The sequence below is a fragment of the Musca domestica genome, unplaced genomic scaffold (assembly GCF_030504385.1).
Source record: "Musca domestica strain aabys unplaced genomic scaffold, Musca_domestica.polishedcontigs.V.1.1 5, whole genome shotgun sequence".
NCBI lineage: Eukaryota > Metazoa > Arthropoda > Insecta > Diptera > Muscidae > Musca > Musca domestica.
Window position 1 is genome coordinate 21,452,037 of NW_026712346.1, and position 22,458 is coordinate 21,474,494.

Sequence of the window (22,458 nt, forward strand, 5' to 3'; positions counted from 1 at the left end):
CGAGTGCAACAACAAACACAATAAAATCCAGTTACGGTCGTCGAATAGAGGAGAGCTCGCATAACAAGCAGACGATCGAGGTTCGAATTTGTTTCGAGCAAGTAAAACAACAAGTTGCCGTTACGATAATCAGAAAGGGGTGAGCCCACTGACACAACAACATAAAGAAGCGAATGGAGGAGGAGCATTTTAGAAATTGTCATATACTGATTTAATACTGTGTGTATTGAAATCATTTTGTAATGTGTTTACAAAATTATGTTTTTGGTATGTGTGTTGAGGAGGAGTATTGAAATATTAGTATCTCCACGATACGATCGTACAACACACGTACAGAGTAATTGCGGTGTGTTCGCAATGTGTGACACCTACAGCCTTGTAAATAGATTAGTTCTAAGTGTTAAGGTTTCATAGTGTGTAAGTAGAATAAGTTTTACTCGTAATAAAGCACTCAACAGCAACAGTCGTCTTTCATTTGAACAAACATCTGCAGACAGTACGCTAATAATATTCAACAATATTTATGGCCCGATTCTCATGAAATGTTCGATGGATGTGGGGTTAATGTCAGAATAGAAGCCTGAGGTTTTTGGAGATGATCGCAAAATATTTGGGTTTCAAATGGACCAAAAACTGAAAGTTTTCTATACGTCATAGTTATCGCCCGATCCTTACGAATGGCATAACAGTTAGCCGGGCCGACTTTATGATACCCTACACCACTTTTCCAATTTAGTAGAGCTCCGCATAACAATTAAAAGTTTTTATGGGAGAATTCAATCATACACGCTATGATTATAATTATAATTTAAAGTTCAAAAAACTAAATATGCCGAAGCATTTGTATCTTTTAAATTCGGACTTGTATTGCCCATTTGGTGCACAATTAATTTGAAATCGGATAAAGATATATATGGGAGCTATATCCAAATCGGAACCGATCTCGATAAAATTTGGCAAAGATATTTCTGAGCTGTATTTAGTATATTTCCTTGAATATCGTTGTTACGGATTGCATATTACTGCTGTGGGTAAAAAATATAACAAATCGGATTAACAGTGTATATGGAGCTATAGCTATATCTGAACCGATCTTCATCAAATTTGACATACTAGCTTCTAGACTCAATTCGTTCGTAAGTGCCAAACTCCACCCCATTTTGACAAATATTAGACGTTTGGTGCACAATAAAAGGTAAAACGGACAAAGTTATATATGGAAGCTATATCCAAATCTGAACCGATCTCGATAAAATTTTGCAAATATATTTCTGAGCTGTATTTGACATATTTCTCCAAATATTGTTGTTACAGAGTGCATATTACGGCTGCGGAGGACAAAAATAACATATCGGATGAACAATATATATGGGAGCTATAGCTATATCTGAACCGATTTCGATCAAATTTGGCATACTTATTTTCAGGTCCAATCTGATCGTACGTGCAAAATTCCATACTTCGTTTGGTGCACAATAAAGGCAAATCGGACGAAGATATATATGGGAGCTAAATCTAAATTTTGACCCATTATCTCCAATTTCAAATGATATGATCTACATATACCAGTTTTTAGACATATTCATGTGAAAATGTGCCAAAAATCATCAAAATTCCAAATATCGGGAAATACGGCTATATGGGGCTATACAAAAACGTGGACCTATACATACAGTGTTTCGCCAAAAGAGCTAGAACCCATTAAGACCAACAAATATCAATTTCTAGACAAATCTGCGAAGAAATGTGGCAAAAACCATTAAAATGCCGATAATCGGGGGGTACCGTTATATGGGCTCTAATGTTGCCTAAGGTGGAGGGTATTAAAATTTGGCCCGGCGGAAGTTAATGTTTTTTTACTTGTTTTTAAATATGTTTAAATCTTCCAGCTGAAGCACGATGAAAAATCACCATTTAATATCATATTGCGCACTCATTCCCAGCTCTGAATTTTCTGTAATTTACCTTGATTTTGGGAACTGGATTTATGAATATAGATTTTGACAATGAGATGTTGTCAAATGTATAAATTTGAAAAAAATTGTAAAAATATGATTGCATGACTTTACTTTCTTGGTTCTACCATGGTAGTAACTAACATAGCTTTCTTTTACATGGTGAAAACAATCGTACATTATATAAAATTGACAGAAATAAAAAATTAATTAAAAAGAAATCTTCAACAAAAATCTTCCACATTTAAACATAGTTGTAAAAAACAGCGAACAATGTCCTTGCGAAGTTTGTCAATAGAATGTACTATTATTTGAAATTCGATTCCATTGAGTATTTTTTCTCGATTTTTTCCTGATTTTAGAATTTTTGCAATGAGGTAGTCTCTTTTTTGATTTTTTTAATGTTTTTAAAAAGTAATTATCCTTCAACTTTGGTGTGACCGCGTTGAATTATTTCGACATCATGTAATCAGTTTCGCCACCACATAATTGGGTAATACATTTCAATGAAACCCGCCTGCAATTTCAGCTCTCGAGAATTCGAATCAATTAAATAAAGTGAATCGAATTCAAAAAATTCGCTCGTACTTTGTTCATATATTTCCACTTACCCAATCTATATATATAAAAATCAATTGTTCGTTGGTAATGGAATCAGTTGAAAACGGCTGGACCGATTTGCATAATTTTTTGTACAAACGTTCATCATACCCCGAGTTAGGTTTTTAAAGAAAAAAATATTGACAACGCCTACTTTTACGTCCACTAACTTGATTTATCTAATATCTTTTTATTTGCCAGATAATGAAGACATAGGTTTGAAAATTATTACACGAGATACTGTTGGCTTTCCCTCCAACCCTAGGGATTTACTTGGGGGCTGAGGAACTGACCACGCATACTTCTAATCTATCTATATATATTAAATAAAGTTGTGTTAGTTGCTACGCTTATAACTCAAGAACCGCTGATCTGATTTTAACGATTCACACAAAATCGGAATTGTCTCTTGGAAGAAATAGATAAAATCCAAAAATATCGCGTAAAAATGTGAAATTTGAAAATTTTCATTTTGACTGTTGAGGTGTACAATAGTAATGTTTTATTTTGCATGATTTTTTCCATTTTGACTTACTATTTTGAAATGTACATTTGTAGTGTCTTTCTTTTTCTTTTGAAAAATGGAATCAAATTTGAAAATAATAGTAAGGATCAAACTTCGTAAGGACCTTTAAACATTCGCTGTAAAAAACCAGCGAACAAGTTGAAGATTTTTTTTCAATTTTTTTTTAGTTACTATGCTTATAACTCAAGACCGTTTTGACGGATTTTCACAATTCATACAACTTCGGAATGGAATCTTGTTGGAAAAAATTGCGTAAAATACGCCAATAAAAATATTAAAGAAAAAATCCTTTTGGCGTGAAATTTTTTCAATTTAAAAACTATATAGAAGTGTACATTTTTTATTGAATAATATCATTTAATGAATAATATCAAAAATAAAATAGTACGCAATACGATGTTAAATAGCGACCTTTCATGTCTGAAATTGGCAGTTAGCTTTCAACTCCAGGATCTACATCGTGCTTCAGCTCGAAGATGCGAACACATTTAAACAAAAAAAAAAAAAAAAAAAACCGGCAAAACGTTATGGGGCTCATTTCAAAACGGGGACTTACCTACTTCTTTTACATGACAATAATCCGTCCAATGAGATCTCAATATGCAAAATTCATTGGGACTGCAATCAGCGAAATACCGAATATAAAGGGCACAAAAAAGAAGAAGGAAAAGGATTTCTATTCTTTCACAAATTCTTCCTAAACTTTCACGATACCTTAAATCGTAAAAGTTTAGGATAAGGATATAACCCGATTTAAAGTATATCTTACATTTTAACCATATTTTCATACTAATTTCGGCAAATGTTGGCAATTTGGGAAGAAACCATCCTTGCAAAAGCTGATCACGTTTGGTATAAGCATCATATGATTTAAGGAACCGGGCATTTGTTTAATCGTCTTTGAATTATACTATGATAAAAGATATGAACATTATGGGGTCTCCAACGCGCAATTTCAATGACAAATACTACATATTACTTTAAAAACAAGTAAAAAAAATTAAGTTCGGCCGGGCAGAACTCTTATTATCATCCACCTTAGGGTAAAGGAAACGTTTTTATATAAAAGTATATGAATTCAAGCGTGTTTCACTTTAAACTCCATATACCAGTAAGACTGTTTGGATAATGCAGTTAACTTATCAAAAACCCATAAAGTGAATGAGGCCGTTATATGGGGCCATACCAAAACGGGAACCTCTGTGGACAATTTTATACTTCAATATGTACCCTCCTTTCCAAGGTGGATGATATAATAGCATTAACGACTAAAATTACGGGCCGGCAACGCGGACCGGGCCAGCTAGTATATACATAAAATTTATGAATAACAGTTTTGTCTGTTGTCGCTTTAGAAAAAAAGACCATAAATCATATTAGAATTCAAAAATAAATAAACTACTTACTGCTCTGTTCATAACCTTATATCATAATTTGACAAGTAAAAAAGCAAGCAATACCCTCCACCATTTGGAACGAATTAGAAAATTTTCAAAAACATAAAATCCATTAAAAATTCTTTTAAAATCTTTAAAATATCTAATATAGGAAGGTGCCGATATATGGGGGGATATATGAAATTGTGGACCTATAAAGACAAATCTATGACTGGTTGTAAAGTACTCGCAAGGAACTCCTTGTGCGGATTTTCAGATAATTCCATTGGAAAAAGTGGCTAAAATCATCAAAATATCGGGGTTACCGTTATATGGGGATATACGATATTGTGGACCTTTATAGACAATTCTCTTTCAGGGGGTAAAGGGCTCACAAAGAACTCCTTGTGTGGATTTTCAAACAATACGATTGGAAATGTGGCTAAAATCATCAAAATACCGAATATCGGGGGGTACCGTTATATGGGTGCTATGCGATATCATGGACTTATATAGATAATTCTCTGCCGAAGTATAAAGTACCCAAAAGGAACTCCTTGTGTGGATTTTCAGACAATTCCGTTGAAAAATGTGGGTAAAATCATCAAAATACCGAATATAGGGGGGTAACGTTATATGGGGGATATACGATATCGTTTAGACTGTAGCGTGATTACAACAGACGGACAGGGCTAAATCGTCTTAGAATTTTACGCTGATCAAGAATATATATACATTGTTGGTTCTAAAATGATTATTTCGATGAGTTACAAACGGAATGACGAACTTAATTTACCCTCCATACTATGTATGGTGGACGGTATAAAAATCGCTATCGTACTAAAAACTTTTACATGGAGTGGACCGATACATTCCATTTTCACAAAATGGATTAATAAATATATTGAGATGTGTAAAAATCAAAGAAAACAGGACTCTTACATCACATTTTATAAGAGTTGTAATTATTCAACATTTTGACCATTTGTGGGGGAGGTACCTGATGGAGTGGACCGACATCGTCCATTTTCGCACCTGACCTAGCACTGATGAAAATATTAGGATTCGCAAAGTTGGAGCAAAATCGGATTATCCTTTCTCTTTCTGTGCAATAAATTATTTTCCTTGAAAATTTTGACATTTTGTGTGGGAGGTACCAGAAGGAGTTGACCGATATTGTCTATCTCCGAACTCGATCTATGTTTGACAATAATATTAAGATACCGACTTTGGATTAAATCGGATACTCCCTTCGAGAGTTGTGCGCACCAGCCAGCCAGACAGACAGACGGACGGGCATCGCTAGATCGACTCCAAATGTCCTGAAACGGAGGGGCCAAAGAGACCTAGGGTCTAAAACCGTTATTTTGATGAAGCACGTGTTGGCCGTATCAAATGATATATACCCTCTGTTGCCATATGGCTTGGTCAGTAGTAATGTCATTGACCATAAGGCTAGATAGAGGTAGTAGTGTTAAACCACATGTCCTACAAAGACCCGGACCCACCGCACAAAGATGCCCTGGTCCTCTTAAAGGAAATGGGCAGAGCATGCGACAACATCCTTGGATAGACGCACTCACTTCTATTGGAGAAGCAGCGACAGTTACTGAAATCAGCTAATGATGTCGAGAGAAAATTGAATGTTATCACAAGTGTTATTCTTTCGAGCTATGAGAAATCTTGTACAATAACCTACCCTGGGAGGAAATCCTAGGCGGTTTGGTGGACTAAGGACCTTGCCTTGCCGTCGGAAAACAGTAAGGAGGTTTTATAACACGACCAGCTAAAGTAAACCTAGAACTTATTGGAACGTCTATAAGGCAGACTTTCATAAGTACAAAAGTAAGTTAAAGAAAGCCAAACGTAGACATTGGATTAGCTTTTGTGAGTCTATATAGGGGGCAGAATAAGAAGGACAGAACTTGTTGGCAGCGTACGAAAATAAACTATTGCAAACGTTTTGTTCTGTATTTTCCCGAAGTACGAAACGAAACAAAACCAATACTAAATTAACGGCACTTGTTTATTGTTTTGTACTGTTTGTGTATGTGAGTGGAAACAAAAATAAAACTGAAACATTGAAAACAGAACAGTACAATACACATTGCAAACGTTTGCTTGTATATTAACTCATTAGAAATAATATTGAAAGTAATATTAAGATGAATTCATGTATTTTTATTCATATTTGAAAAAGTTTTAATAAAATCTATATATATAAAAGGAAGTTGTGTTAGTTACTACGCTTATAACTTAAGAACCGATGCACAGATTTTAACGATTCAAACAAATTCGGAATTGTCTCTTTTCGGAAAGGATAATATCCAAAAAAATCGCGTAAAAATGTGATATATTAACATTTTCATTTTGACTTTTGAATTGTACAATAGTAATGTTTTATTTTGCATGATTTTTTTCTAATTTTGACTTACTTTTTTCTAGTGTACATTTGTAGTGTTTATACCCTACAACACTATGTGTTGGGGGTATTATAAGTTTGATTGGCCCAAAAATTATGTAACACCTCGAAATATTGGTTTCCCATATAGGAAAGTATATATGGATCTTCCTAGCTCACCGAGCTGAGTCGATCTAGCTATGTATGTCCGTCCGTCCGTCTGTCCGTCTGTCCGTCTGTCCATGTTAATTTGTAATCACTCTACAGGTCGCAATTATGGCCCGATCCTTACGAAATTTTGCACGAAGGTGGGGTTATGGTCAGAATAGAAGCCTATTTCTTTTGGAGATGATCGTCAAATGTTTAGGGGTTGAAATGGACCAAATACTGAAAAAATGTCGGATTTTGCAGTAGCTATACAGGTCGCAATTATAGACCAATAGACCGCGGAACCTCGCAAGTAGCTAGAGTTTAGGGCGGGGAAGAAGCCTACCAATTTGGGTGGTCATCGGATAATATTTAGCGGGTAAAATAGACCATATCTTTTGTGTTGAAAAAATTCAAAATTTTTCATTAAACCGCGAATATTTTAAATCCCGGCGAAATCACAAAGCCATGACAAGGTTACTTCTAATCTTTACATTGATGTTAACATCCAACAAAACGGATATATAGCAAAATATTTGCGATATATATGTTTATCAAAGAAGATATGCTTGAAAAATCTCTTATATGTCGAGAACGGCTGAACTGATTTCGACAGTTCTCATTAATTCAGAATGGCCTCTTGGCAGGACAGAAAAAACGTCTAAAAAAAGCGCATAAAAATATCTCTCTAAAGATGAAAATATTGATTTTTTAAAATTTTCTCATATTTTTTCAATTTTGTCATATTTTTGGCATATTTTCATTTTGAATTAAACATTTGGTAATATTTCTACAGCTAACAAAACTAAGTAGTTAGGATTTCAGGATATCATATACAGATCGCATTTATGGCCCGATCCTTACGAAATGTTGCATGGGGATAAGATGAGGGTCAGAAAAGAAGCCTACTCTTTTTGGAGATGATCACCATATATTTAGGGGTTGAAATGGACCAAAAAACTGCAAAGTTGTCGGCAGGTCGTAAATATCGCCCGATCCTCACGCAGATTTGAATATGGGTTACCGCACATTGCAAAAGCCAAGCTGTTTCGGATGGCCATCCAAAAATATTCAATGTGTGAAGGAGTTTGCCAACTTTTATAGACAAAATACGAAAATGTCCATTCCAGTGACTTTTTGGAGAATTCACAAATACAGGAAAGACGCACTTCTGGCTACTTCAATAACGCTGATTTCGTTGAAGAATATATTCAAATGTATGCATTTCATATATATGCGTATCAGTCAAAAACCAATAATAAATGTTAATCTTTTGCCGCTTCTGAGAGATTATAGGTCTTTGGGAAATATTGGTTCCAGATCTAGGAAAACCATTTACGTGCAACATCTACCAATAAATTGGAAATGAGCAAATTAGTTTAAGTTGCTATTATTCGAAAATTAGAGAACGAAACCTGATGGTTTTCTTTTATTATTTGTCACAATATCTTGTGGAATTCTTTCGAGTATCTTGCCTTTATAAACTGTATCGTTTATTATAGTGTTGTAGGGTATTCAACGGTCGGCCCCGCTCGACTGTAGCCTTTGCTTACTTGTTTTATATTTTATTTTTGAAATCGAATATTAATACCAATTTATTTAATTGACATGATTTCTTGAGAACTGAAATTGATGGCGGGTTACATGGAAGTGTAGTACCGAATTATGTGGTGGCGAAACGGAATAGATGATATCGAAATAATTCAAAGCGGTCACACCAAAGTTAAAAAATAATTACTTTTTCAAAATCGCTAAAAATTCTCGAACAAGAGATCTCATTGCATTGCTGTAAAAAATTAGCGAGCAAGTTGAAGATTTTTTCAATTTTTTATTCTTCTTTTGTCATTTTTTTTAATTTGTATTATCATATTGAATTCAGTGGATTTTTTGTGAACAAAATAAAGAATAATATTTCACCATATACAATTTTTAACCAAAAAAAAAAAAAAATGAAATAAGTGCAAAATAGGATGTTAACTGACATTTACCCTTCAACTCCAGGGCCTACATCATGGTTCAGCTGGGACTTTTAGTAAGAAAAGGTTTTATATCCATCCAGAAAATTTTCCCAAACATTAAAAATACCTTAAATCGCTTTTGCAGGTCTTTATATCGATCATAACTCACGGATAAGGGAACAACCCTATTTCATATTTATATAACCATCTTTGATTTAAGCTATTTTTGGGGTCTTGGCCACTTTTTTCATTTTTTGGCCCTTATTTGGCATTTTTGTTTCTAAGGGGGTAGAGAACCTCTTCGCATAAAATTTGAAATTTTCAGAATAGGGCCCATATTAGTCTTGACCATATTCATCAATTGATTTGGCTAAACAATTGTATTTATGCTACCCTGGGGTAAGGAACCATCATACAGATACATGCCACATAGGAATTTATTTAAGTATAGTCCTCACATTAGTATACCCCCAAGTCCACTTTCCCAACCAATGTGTGGTCAGAAAAGAAAATTTGGTATTCTATTGAATTTGTAACCCCCAAGAGAATATTGGTTGGGAACGTAGATTTGGGATGTACGTCTATATGAAATAAACTCCGAAATGTCAATCTGGGACCCATTAAGTCGGAAGTTGTGGCAGAAACATTAAAAAAATACGAAATTATAAAGCAACTTTATTGGATCTCCACAAACAATTAATGTCCATCAAATAAGGGGCAAAAAAAAGTGACCAAGACCCCGAAAATACCTTAAATCATATGATGGTGATACCAAAACGTGATAATTTTTTGCAAACATGGTTTCTTCTTAAATTATCAACATAAGCTAAAATTAGTACGAAAAATATGGTTAAAATGTAGAATATACTTGAAATCGGGTTGTTCCGTTATCAGGGGTTATGATCCATATCATGACCTGGCAAAGCGATTAAAGGTATCTTGAATCTTTAGGTAGAATTTCTATTTTGCGTTCTTTATAGTCGGTATTTGACTGATTGCAGTCCCAATATGTTTTGCATTTTGTGTTCTCATTTGACAATTTATTGAGAGAAGTAGGTCCACTTTTTGAAATTAGCCCCATAACGCTTCTTTGGTCATTTTTGTTTGTTTAAATGTGTTCGCATCTTCCAGCTGAAGCACGATGTAGGTCCTGGAGTAGAAAGCATTTAACATCGTATTGCGCCATAATTTCATTTTTAATATTATTCATACAGAATTCAAACCAATAAAAAATTTACACTTCAATATAGAAAAAAGAAAATGAATCTTCAACTGGTTCGCTGATTTTTTTGCGGCAAATTTTTAAATGTCCTTACGAAGTTTGTCGGTAGAATGTACTATTATTTTGAAATTCGACTCCATTGAAAAATTGTCGATTTTTCTCGATTTTAGAATTTTCATATAAAGCGACAACGGATAAAATTGTTATTTATAGATTTTATGTATTTATTGGGTATTACGAATAAATACATAAAATCTATAAATAACAGTTTTATCCGTTGTGGCTTTATACTACCCAAAAAAGCCTATAAATCATATTAGAATTCAAAAAAAAAAAAAAAAAAAAAAAAAAAAAAAACACTACAAATGTACATTCGAAAATAGTAAGTCAAAATGGAAAAAATATGCAATATAAAACATTACTATTGTACATTTTAAAAGTCAAAAAAAAGTAGGCCCCTAAATAAGTACTTAGGGTTGGATGGAAAGCCAACAGCATCTCGTGTAATAATTCTCAAACCGATATCTTCACTATTTTGGCAAATATAAAGATTTTAGATAAATCGTAATAGTGGGCGTGGTCAACATTTTAACTCGGGGTATGACGAACGTTTGTACAAGAAATTATGCAAATCGGTCCAGCCGTTTTCAACTGATTCCGTCACCAACAAACAACAATTGATTTATATATATATATATATATATATATATATATATATATATATATATATATATATATATATATATATATATATATATATATTCGCTTTGATGCGCTAATTTCAATGAAATATGGAAGGTGTGACGGAATTTGGTGTAAAAATCGGTTCAGATTGGGATACGATTTTATTAAGAACCATTGACCCACAACGCCTTTGCAATGGTATTAAGCTAAACCTATACGACAATTTAATTGAGAATACGATTATTACGGGGAACTATGATGCTACCTCGAATTCTCTAATTGCAACAGAAATGCCACTCATATTCTAAAGATTGCAGTTTTAGTCAATTAGTCATGTTCTTGCTTTTCTCATGGTCAGCCGTTCCTGTAATGTTCACGCGTTGGTAGACCGAGCTATTTGTTTATTTACGCATTATATTCGTTTATAACATTTTTAAGGCATTTAAAATCAAAAGGGGTTGCGAAGCGCCCTAGGTTCAGCTAGTATTTATATAAAGAGGTTTAACGGGACCATGGTACAATGAAATAAAGGTAACCTCATTTCAAATCACCATTCCCAGCTCTGTATTTTATGTAATTTACCTTGTCAACTTTAACTGCATAGAAATCAAGTTCCCATCTCTGATTGGTGTATATACAATGTATTCATGAATAAATATTTTGACAATTATATGTTGTCTAATAAATAATTTTGAAAAAAATTGTAAATATATGATTGCATGGCTTTATCTTCTTAGTTCTACCATGATCGGGACAAGAAATACATTGTGATGTGGTAAATGTGTTAGGTGAAAGTACTCCTTCATATGCAACAGTAAAAAATGGTTAGCTGAATTGAAACGTGGTCGTACAAGCATTAAAGATGAGCCACGTAGTGGACGTCCAAAAACTGCAACAACAACAGAAATTGTAGCCAAGGTGCATGATATGGTGTTAAATGATCGACGAAAATGCTAATATCATGGGCATCTCAAATGATCAAGTCCATTGAATTTTCTATGAAGAACTACAGATGAAAAAGCTTTCTGGAAGATGGGTGCCGCATTTGTTAACAGTCGATCAAAAACGCATAAGAATGAACATTTTTCAAGCTAGTTTGAATCGTTTTAAGCGAAAAAATGGATAACTGTTGGTGAGATATGGATCCAGCACTATACTCCAGAGACAAAAGAACAGTCCATACAATGGACTGAAGCTGAAGGAAGTGTCCCAAAGGTTATGGTATCGTTTTTTTGGGAATTCAAAAGTATTTTATTGATTGAATATCTGCAAAAGGGTAAAACAATAAATTCAGAGTTATATTGCAAACTTTTAGATCAATTAAAACTTCTAAAATATATTGTACATAGGGCAAAGAAGCGTGTAATACAAATGCATTTTATATAATTTCAACAAAAAGAGAAAAAGTTTATAAGAAGGTAAGGATTTATTATACTGTCCCCGATTGAGGACAATCAGCGAAACTAGTAGAAAATTTAACAATTTTACAAAGTTTCTATTGTCTTCATTATGGCGCATGGAAAGTTTTTTAGAGGTCAAAATGACTTCGCGACTTCAAGAAGCTGTTTATTACATAATGGAAAACGATGACGATGATGCATATGATATATTAATTGTGCCACCAGATCCTGCCCCTGTAAGTGATGCCGACGAAGGTAATGAAGACAATTTTTTGTGTACAAACATGCCAAGTGATGTGCCGGGAACTATTGAAACTGTAATGGAACAAAATTACAATTAAGATTGGAATGATGGTGATGATGAGCCACTCTCTACTTATGTAAGAAAAAAGAGCCAAGGAGTCATTGAAAATCCTAAGTAGCGACGTGAAGTACCAACTTAAAAAATAACGCATAACTCAAATGATGCGATACGTTGCAGACTCGATGACTTCGTAAAAAATATGAACGGTCATAGTCCTTGTGCATCATTTGAAAAAATATTCGATACCAATAATATTGATTTGATTATCGAAAGCAGCATTTTAATTCAACACAATAAACACAATTTCAGTCCCGACAGTAAGGATTTAAAACTTGTTTTTGGGAATTTTGCTACTAAGTGGATATATTCAATTGTCTTTGGAGCGAGCATATTGGACCTCAGACGAAGACTTTGAGATTTAATTGGTTAATTGGAATTACAATGAGTAGAAATAGATTCTTAGAAATAAAACAAAACTTGCATTTTGCTGATAACAATCTTGCCAGTACAACCACTGATAAAATGTATAAATTGAGACCTATTTGCAATCTAATTGAAAGAAATTCTTGTCAATGGGAAATCCTTCAGGAGAATTTATCAATAGATGAATCTATGAAAAAATATTTTTGTCTACATTCAGCGAAACAATTTATGATAGGCAAACCAGTGAGATTTTTAATATAGGAATTGAGCAGCAACGAGTTCAGATGGATATTGCTTTTACAAATTATCATTTGATGTGCGAGTTAAAACGATTGGGATATAGAGCAACCGGTACGAGACAATAGAACAAAAAAATATCCACTTGTACCGGTCAAAGAAATTAAAACAAAACCCAGAGCAGAACATGATTATCGCTTTGACAGAAATAATGAAATAACAATAGTGCGTTGCAATAATAACAACTCCAACTCCAACAACCAATTTTGATTTCATAGAATCCTTGGGATAAGTAAACCGGAAGCAAAAGGTGGCCTTCAGTATACCAAATGGACAAATGGATCAATCAATCGGTCTCTACAGAGTATCCATAAGAGGTAAAAAGTTAAGGTGGGCGATATTTAATTATCTTTTGGACATGGCAGTTAGTAATGCTTGGCGATTGCACGTTATGTTATGTTAGGCTGAAAAAAAAAAAAACACTCCAATGGACCAACTACCATTTAGACGGAATATTGTGCGGTCCTATTTGCAGCCATAACAAGTAAAAAAGCTGTAAGTTCGGCCGGGCCGAACTTTTAATACCCTCCACCATTTGGTACAAATTTGGCAATTTCTAAAAAAAAAAAAAAAAAAAAAAAAAATCCGTTAAATATTCTGTTAAAATCTTAAAAATATCGAATGCACAGAAAATATTCTGTCTTAGGCTGTAATATCCATTACGAACTTCAAATTCCAAATTTGAAACAATTCCGGTGAATAATGTCGCTAAAATCATCAAAATACCGAATATCGGGAGGTACCGTTATATGGGGCCTATATGATAACTTGGACCTACCATTTACGAAATTAACCTGCCTACTGGCAAAATATACATGTGTGCAAAATTTTAACGTTCTTTCTCAATTTATTCGAAAGATAGCGTGATTACAACAGACAGACAGACGGACATGGCTAAATCGTCTTAGAACTTTACGCTGATCAAGAATATATATCCTTTGTTGGGTCTGACATGAGTATTTCGAGGAGTCACAAACGGATTGACAAAATTAATATACCCTCCATAGTATGGTGGAGGATATAAAAACCGCGCCAAACGTCGTCCGCAATTGTTGATCTGATCTAATCGAAACTGATCGCAAAAATAACGGCCACAATCCGGAACGGATAGTTAACCAACTGATATTGTAAGTGCCGCTGGAGATGTACATTATGTACAAAGCGTTGATAATAGCTGTTTTAGGCAATTTTGATAAATAACAATTAAACGAAATGTTTACCTTCAGTATCTTCTTAGGCGTTATTCTCCAGATTTAGCTCCCAGTGACTTTTACTTGTTCCTGAATTTCAAAAAAATCCTTGCTGGCAAGCGTTTTACCTCAAATTAAGATGCAATTACTGTTGTAAACCACTATTTTGCAGACCTTGAGGAAAATTATTTTATTCAAGGGATAGAATTGCTAGAAAAGCGTTGGACTAGTATTGACGTTTCAGGAGATTATATTGAAATAATTTAAAGGGAGGAGAGTCCGTGCCTCCAGGGACCAGCTATATAGTTGTCCTTCCAAATAACAAGACACAAAAACTCCGCTTTACTTTAAGTCTTTTATTTATAATTTTAAAATAAAAGAAACATTGATTACAACAGTCAGAACACTTGGTACATTCAATTATTTTCTCATGGACACTACCGACACTGTGAACGTATCTAGCAATCCCCTATAAGACTTCCTCGAATTTTATAATTTTCAGAGTACCGCACTGACAACCAGAACGTATCTAATGCTAAGTACTACTTACTTCAACCAAGTGATCTGCAATAATGAATAATTCTAATCGAGCGCACGCCTTTTATAGGCAGAAAGCTCTACATAAATTATAATGAGCTTTATCAATGAGTAAAAGCTGTTTCTCATCAACGTGCGCACACTCAACCAACTCATAAACAAAACAAAGAATGCCAAATAGTTTGGAATGCGCAAACCGTTGCACAGATCATGATTGTTTACTGGAATCACCAAACAACAACAAACATGAGAGTGAATGTAATGCCTCGTTGATGGGTAACGGCTTGTACAAGAATGTACTCATTGGCTATTGATAGAAAACAAAATAAACTATGCTGTTGTTGAGCGTAACATAAAACGAATGAACAAAGTACAAGGGTTGCTCTTGTTAATTATGATGTGTTGTTATTACATTAAGGTAGAACGCATTGAAATATAAATTAATGGAATAGTTAACATACACGTAGTAATAAAATATAAAAAGCTACTAATATAGTAAAGAAATAATATAGTAATGTAATAATAATTTAATATAATGTAATAATGATAATGTAAGTCCATATGCTACAATAATATAATATTTCTGAAAAACTAAATAATCTCTTTCGTTGATAGGCTAAGAAGTTTCCGAACCGCCCTCGTAATAGTCATAAATAAAACACACTTGAGTATACAGATTTTGTGTATCACTGAATTCATTATTTATTATATTATTGGTTTTATTTTTGTAATTCCAAATAATGTATTACAGTTGTTGTTTTTTATGGTTTCTTTCCTTCACTAGATGTTATGCCGTAGTTATTGTGTATGGATATTGTGTATAAATTAAATAAAATTCACACTTAGAGGAATTTGATACAATTTAATGGTATTGTAATCATTTACATATTCTATATTCATTGGATTTTATTTTGACATTCGCTTCTATTTCCACATAATAATACACACATGATTTATTATGATTATTACATATGAATATATTAAATCAAATATTATAAATAATTATGTTTTGCATTCGAAGGAAATTATATATTCTCAAACGAAACGAAAATAATTGGATGATGTTTTTATACAATGTTATTTGATGATGGTTTCATTTACTTTAGCTAATCATGTTTTCCTTAATAGTTGTATGTTTAATATTTGTATGCCCTCCATCATAGTATGGAGGGTAATTAAGTTTGTCATTCGGTTTGTAACACCTCGAAGTATGTGTTTTAGACCCCACAAAGTATATAGATTCTTGATCAGGATAAAATTCTATGGCGATTTGACGATGTCCGTCGGCCGCCTTATAACCGCACTTCTCTATATTCGGTTGTTTGATGGAATTGTTTCAAATTTCGTATTAGCAGTTCGTAATGGATACTACAGTCTTTGAAGGAAAATTGGCTACGCAGGTCCTGATCTTCATATAGCCTCCACTTAACTGTACCTCTCTAAATATGATATTGTTATGATTTTAACTGTATTTTACAACGTGTTTTATAGCCTACACCACACTGTGGTCAGGTTATTACGTCTTTGTGATTTTTTTTGTAACATAGAGAAGGAAGTGAAATAGACCCATAGTGTGTTTTGATGATCTGCATAGAGTCACATTCTGAGTCGATTTATGCATGTCGTCCGTCTGTCCATGTATTTTTGTGAACTAAGTACAGGTCGCATTTATTGCCCGATCGAAATGATATTTTATACAAACCATTTGTTTGACCCAAGCATGAACCCCCTTAAATCTTCGTCCGATTTATCTTTTATTGTGCGCTAAATGTGTAGTATTAGTTCAAATCGGATGAAATTTTGCACATACGACCAAATCGAGTATGTCACATTTGGTGTAAATCACTTCAGGTATAGCTATAGCTCCCATATACTTATATTGTTAATCATTTTGTCCACCACAGCCGTAATATGCCCATGCGTGACAACGATATTCGGGGAAATATATAAAATACATCTCAGAAATGCATTTGCCACATGTTATCGAGATCTGTTTAGATTTGGATATAGCTCCCATACATATCTTTACTAGATTTCATGTTTATTGTGCACCAAATGGTTAAAAGACAGGCATGTCGCAGGAAAGTGATTTTAATTTCTCATTTGTCTTCTTCAGAAAACGTAAAATGCAAATTTTTTTCGGTTTGAAACCGTTTTAGTTTTTGCAAGTGAAATAGTACTTTTTAAGGAATACAAATGTTTTCTTAATGAGAAATACACAATTAAATTTACATTTTTTGATCTTTTTATTTAAAAAAAATAGCATTTTTAATAATGTTTCAATTGGCGTATCCAATTTTTAACAAAGTGTTGCCATATCATTTTTTTTCTTGAAAACCATTTTTTTCTTCAAACAAAAATAATTCATATATGAAAACCAAACAGTGTGGTATTACGAATAATAAACTGAGGCAAAGAGAAAAAAATAATTTTGTACAAAAATATAAGTATTTTAAAATACGTGGAATATGTATAATTGAATGCGGCTTAATCAATTAATCATTATTTAATATTTTAGGGGCAGGGAATTCGACATTCAACAAATATGTGCTCAGTGAATTTAAGAAATCAATTGCAATATTTCTTTTTGCACAAAAAAAAATTCTTTTAAAATATTTTTCACAATTTACACTTTGTTTTGTGTTTTGTTTTGATTCCTCATTCATTCGTTCGTTCTCCCCTTAATGTTACCATATTGCATATATAATGCTGCCATATTTACACTGAATGAAGAAGTTAAAACCAAAACGAACGATTTTGAATCACGGAATCACGGATAATCCCAAATTGAATGGATTTTGGCACATACGAATGAATTAATTTTGGGAGAAAGTGTATCGAATTTGGTGAAAATCGGTTCAGATCCCATATATATGTTTCATCCGATTTTAAATTTGAATTCCTTACACCCATATATATCTTTATACGATTTCACGTTTGTTGTGCCTAAAAAGTGTAATATCAGCTCAACTAAGATGGGTTTTGATGAAGTCTGTCAAATTAAGTAGAAATTAGAAAGAAATAGTTCCTTTCGGCTTTAAATCGTATCTGATTTAAAGACATGATACGCATTCAAAAACTATCATCAATTCCCCGTAAATACGCATATTTGTTATGTAGTGTATGATAAAGTAGCCACGTCCGACTTTGGACCTTTACTGTTTTTTTTTTTTATTTTTTGAAAATTTCCAAATTCCTTCCACATTGTGGAAGTTATTCAAAGATTGACGCGCCCGAACTTTACATGTTTGATATTTTATATGAAGTTTAGAGGTAGTTTGTGGTTAATGAGGACATATGTGAGCTATATATAATTGAAACACCAATTTCAATAAAGATCGTTGTTGGACCAAACAAATTATTTGTGCACATTTTGTTTCATTCACAAAATAAATGCTATCTGGCAGTGTAGCGTGCAATATAATAAGATGACCCTGTAGTTTACTAACTACACAATTGCACTATAGTTCATCTAATCGGTCTGTGCAACCCAACTCAGTGATATAACAACGATAGTAGAAATTGTAAGAGTACTCGCCAAGACTAGTGTGTGTTCTATTTCGAATTGTACTCCCACTCGAGAACGAGAGAATAGTACTTGCTTTTATTCGAGTTGTATAAATAGTGGGGTATACTCTATTTATTTTTTTACTCGCAAGAGTAATCTCGCTCGAATTCGTGTAGAGAGTCAAACTCACTCGAGCATTTCGGAGTTTTGGTTTGTGTTGGTGCTCACACGCATCAGAAGAACACGTGCTCTGAGAAATTAATTCGTTTTGCTTATTTATTGACCCTTTTTGGGGAGATCCCAAAGCAGTTGGCCAATATTATCCACTTCGTATTTGACCTAAGTCAGATATAAATATTACAACGTGACATATTTGGACTATATCGTCTACTTCCTATGCTTTATATGAGGCACCAGATATAATACAGATAAAAATATTGGTACTTGCAAAATTTAAATGAAATCGAACATTTATATCATATTTTATACGAAATCATAAATTCCGATTAGCAAGTTGTATAGAATCGCCGACTTGTTTCGCATGTATGACTTATATAAGTATTGCCAAATTTTTAAGCTCTACGTCAAATAATGTGGGCTGTATCGTGATTTCAACAGACAGACGGATAGACAGACAGAAGGACATAAATCGACTTAGAATTTTATGCTGATTATGAATATATACTTTATGGGGTCTACGACGAATATTTTGGGATGTATCAAACGGAATGAATCAGAATATCCTTCAACAAATTGTTTAAATGGGAATGAAAAAAATTGAAGAAAATGAGCTTTGTAAGGTGTTTTAAGTTTATCGCAAGAAAGTGTGTCCAACCTTTAATAAAGCCCCAATGTACACAAAAACTGTTGCAAATTCAATGTATATCTGAAAACTGATATATTTTAATATACAATTTAAAAATATCAGTATACAGCAAATCTTTTATTTTGAATTTTAAAATACCCTCCATAGAGTGGTGGAGGGTATAAAACATGATCTTCTAACAATGTCGAGAGGTTTTAACCACCATCTAAGAAGAGTTAATATGGCCCAAGCCTTAGAATTGACATAATAATTACAACACAAATATGTAGGCTTTATGCTTGCGAAGGTCCTTTGTAGTGGTGTAGGTAGTGTATGTCTTGTCTCTAATTTCCCTGCTAGTCTTTAGGCCTAACATCGTACATTGATAAACTACCCCAGAAAAAAGTTCGCTGCGATTGGCTTGGCAATCTTGGAACAGAATGAATCTTAGCATTTTTTCCTTTTTTTTTAATGTTCGAAATAACGGAGATGTAATCATTAGTGAATTATATGATTTCAATAAAAATCTGTAAATGTTAAATAAAAATAAACACATTTTATATAATATTTTTAATACATATGATATCTATCAATTATTTGATATCAATCGTTACAGGTCTACATAAATACATAAAATGTACAGTAAGTATTATCATTACGAATTTGTAAATTGAAATTAAAAAAAAAAATAACAGTTATTTATTTCCTATAGATTTCATTATTGTTAGCTTACTTAAGATTATTTAGTTTAACAAAAGGTACAACATTGAACCATAGAGTATTTTTTTTTTAACTTCTTATATCAAGTCAATATCTATAAATTTATATATTTTAATGAAGATGTGTGTATGTGTATGAGTGTTTGAAATAACATTTGTGTTTCCATTAGATTTTCAGTAACGTAAAATAATATTTTGAAAAGAAGGCTTTAGTTTAAACACTATGCTACGTGTATACTTTGGAGAATGTTGTTAGTTATTTTATTTATAGGAAAACAATGGAGAAAAATAATTACAATATATATATATTTTTTTTTTTCTTATCAACATAAACAGTTATTTTCTTATATTTACTAAGTATATATATGTACATATGTATGTATTTTTGATTTTATTTAAATTTGATCTTCGTCACCTATTTTTTCAAGTTATAAAATGTTTATGTCTTCAAGGTTCAAGGCTTTAACAAGCAACTTGTTTTGGTACTGAAGAATTGAAATGGACAATATGGGTACACTTATAAATGTCAAATTCTTTGAATATGATGATATGAAATGCAATTTAAAATATCTAAAAAAAAACAGTAATAAACAAATCAGTGAACCTGGTATTGTTGTTGTGAAATATGTAGTATAAAGAAAAAAAACTGTCATATGTCTCGAAGAGTTCAAATGGATCCCAAGTTAGCCAGATCCGAATGTTTTTCTGACAGACTTCATGACATATTCAGTAATCATCTAACACAAACGCTGACTGGATGGTAAAAGACAACAAAGTATGACAACATTACAGCTTTAAGCGAACACCCAAATATAGAAAACAAAACCGGAAACTGCCAGGTGCCTCATTATTTCAGTCCTGCACTGAAGCAACGGGAATGTAAAACTTAAGGTTGGACGTAAAACAGAGATTACCGAATTCGTTTCCAGAAACCTTGTGATATTCCTCATCTCGTCCGGCTCGCGTTGAGCACTAACATATATATGTTAAGGGACTAACAATTACATTAGCCTTTGAAATAATAAGCGCTCCATGTGTCTTGAATTGTCGAGCATGGATCAAATTTTATTTGGTAGTGTCATATACCCATCAAACTCAGCAAAATCAACATATCCTCCATCTTATCTTAGAGAGCATAGAAATATCGGCTGCTTATCACATAGCGTGCTGAGTAGGCAACAGCCCAACGCAAAAAATTCCATACCCATTCTGAATGAAATTAAAACAATTGCATTTAATAATCGGCTTACACTTAAACGGAAATTTCTTGAATATGTACACGTTTCTTGCCGCCACCAGTCTGGGTGCCAGATGTGGTACCCGATTGACGCAATATACCTCCGCCACTGCCACTTGTTGCGGTCGAAGTTGTTTGTGTTTGTTGCTGGGCTGTTGATACTTGTTGTTGTTGTTGCTGCTGGTGGTGCTGATGTAACTGCATATTTTGAAATGATTTCGGCGGCGGTGGTGGTTCGGGAATATCATCATCCTGTGTTATGTCATCATCTCGCTGCATTGATACTTTAACCGCATTTTCGATATCCTTAAAGGACATTTGATCTGATGATTGGACCGAGGCAAAATCATATTGATTTAATTGTCCCGTGGATCCTACAAAGGAGCCGCGTCTACTTTGTAAACCCGTTGAGGTAGCTATTGACGGATCCAATATGAGTCCAGCTGTTCCACTCACCATGGGTGGCAGTGGATTGTAGGTGGCCATTTCCATGGCACTGACAGCCATTAAATGTTCATTGGGTTGGTCCGTTGTGATCGGCACAATATTGGAAGTAATCGGATAATTGGGTTCTAACGGCAGATGATGTTTGGTTTTTAATAAATCTAAAGTACTTGTCGAACAGGCAGCCGCCCAGTTTGAGTCCATCATTTGTGAGGTTGGCAGATCAACCATTAATTTCTCATCTTTCGTCTGAACCGATTTTTCATCATAACAACTGTATTCACCAAATACCACAGTGGTTTTGCCACTGACACCTGCGCCGCTTCCCGTATAGGAACCTGTTTCGCTGCCTAATGCATTCAATTTCAAGATACTGGAATTTTTACTATTATCGTGGTCCTGCAGTTCTTCTTTGGTCTTTGCATCGCGTGCCCGCTTTTCGCGTTGGTGATAGATACCGGCAAAGATGAGCACATTGAGTATGAGCAGAAAACAGCCAACGGCAACTGTTGCTACCAAAGCAGTAGTATAACTTTGAAATTGCTTTCCACTTAAACGTCTTAAGACTTCTAGATTACCTATGAGTCCTGTTGAGGCTGTAGCCATTTCCTTTTCCAGACTCTCAACGAATGAACGATTGTCCGTGGGCGGAACGGCGGTCATTTCGGCTACAAACATGGCGCCATCTACACCACATTCTGAGAAGATTGCAAGGTTAAAAACCA

At 33.7% G+C, this 22,458-nt stretch overlaps 1 protein-coding gene across 1 annotated transcript in view; it reads right to left on the reverse strand.

Moving 5' to 3' along the window:
• Positions 1-15,733: 15,733 nt before the first annotated feature.
• The window catches only part of LOC101888015 (uncharacterized), a 50,291-nt gene continuing 43,566 nt past the window's right edge, over positions 15,734-22,458 (reverse strand). Inside the window, exon 13 of the mRNA XM_020037264.2 lies at positions 15,734-22,431. Coding sequence (XP_019892823.1) covers positions 21,305-22,431 — 1,127 coding nt within the window. The 3' untranslated portion in view covers positions 15,734-21,304. The remainder of the gene's footprint in view (positions 22,432-22,458) is intronic.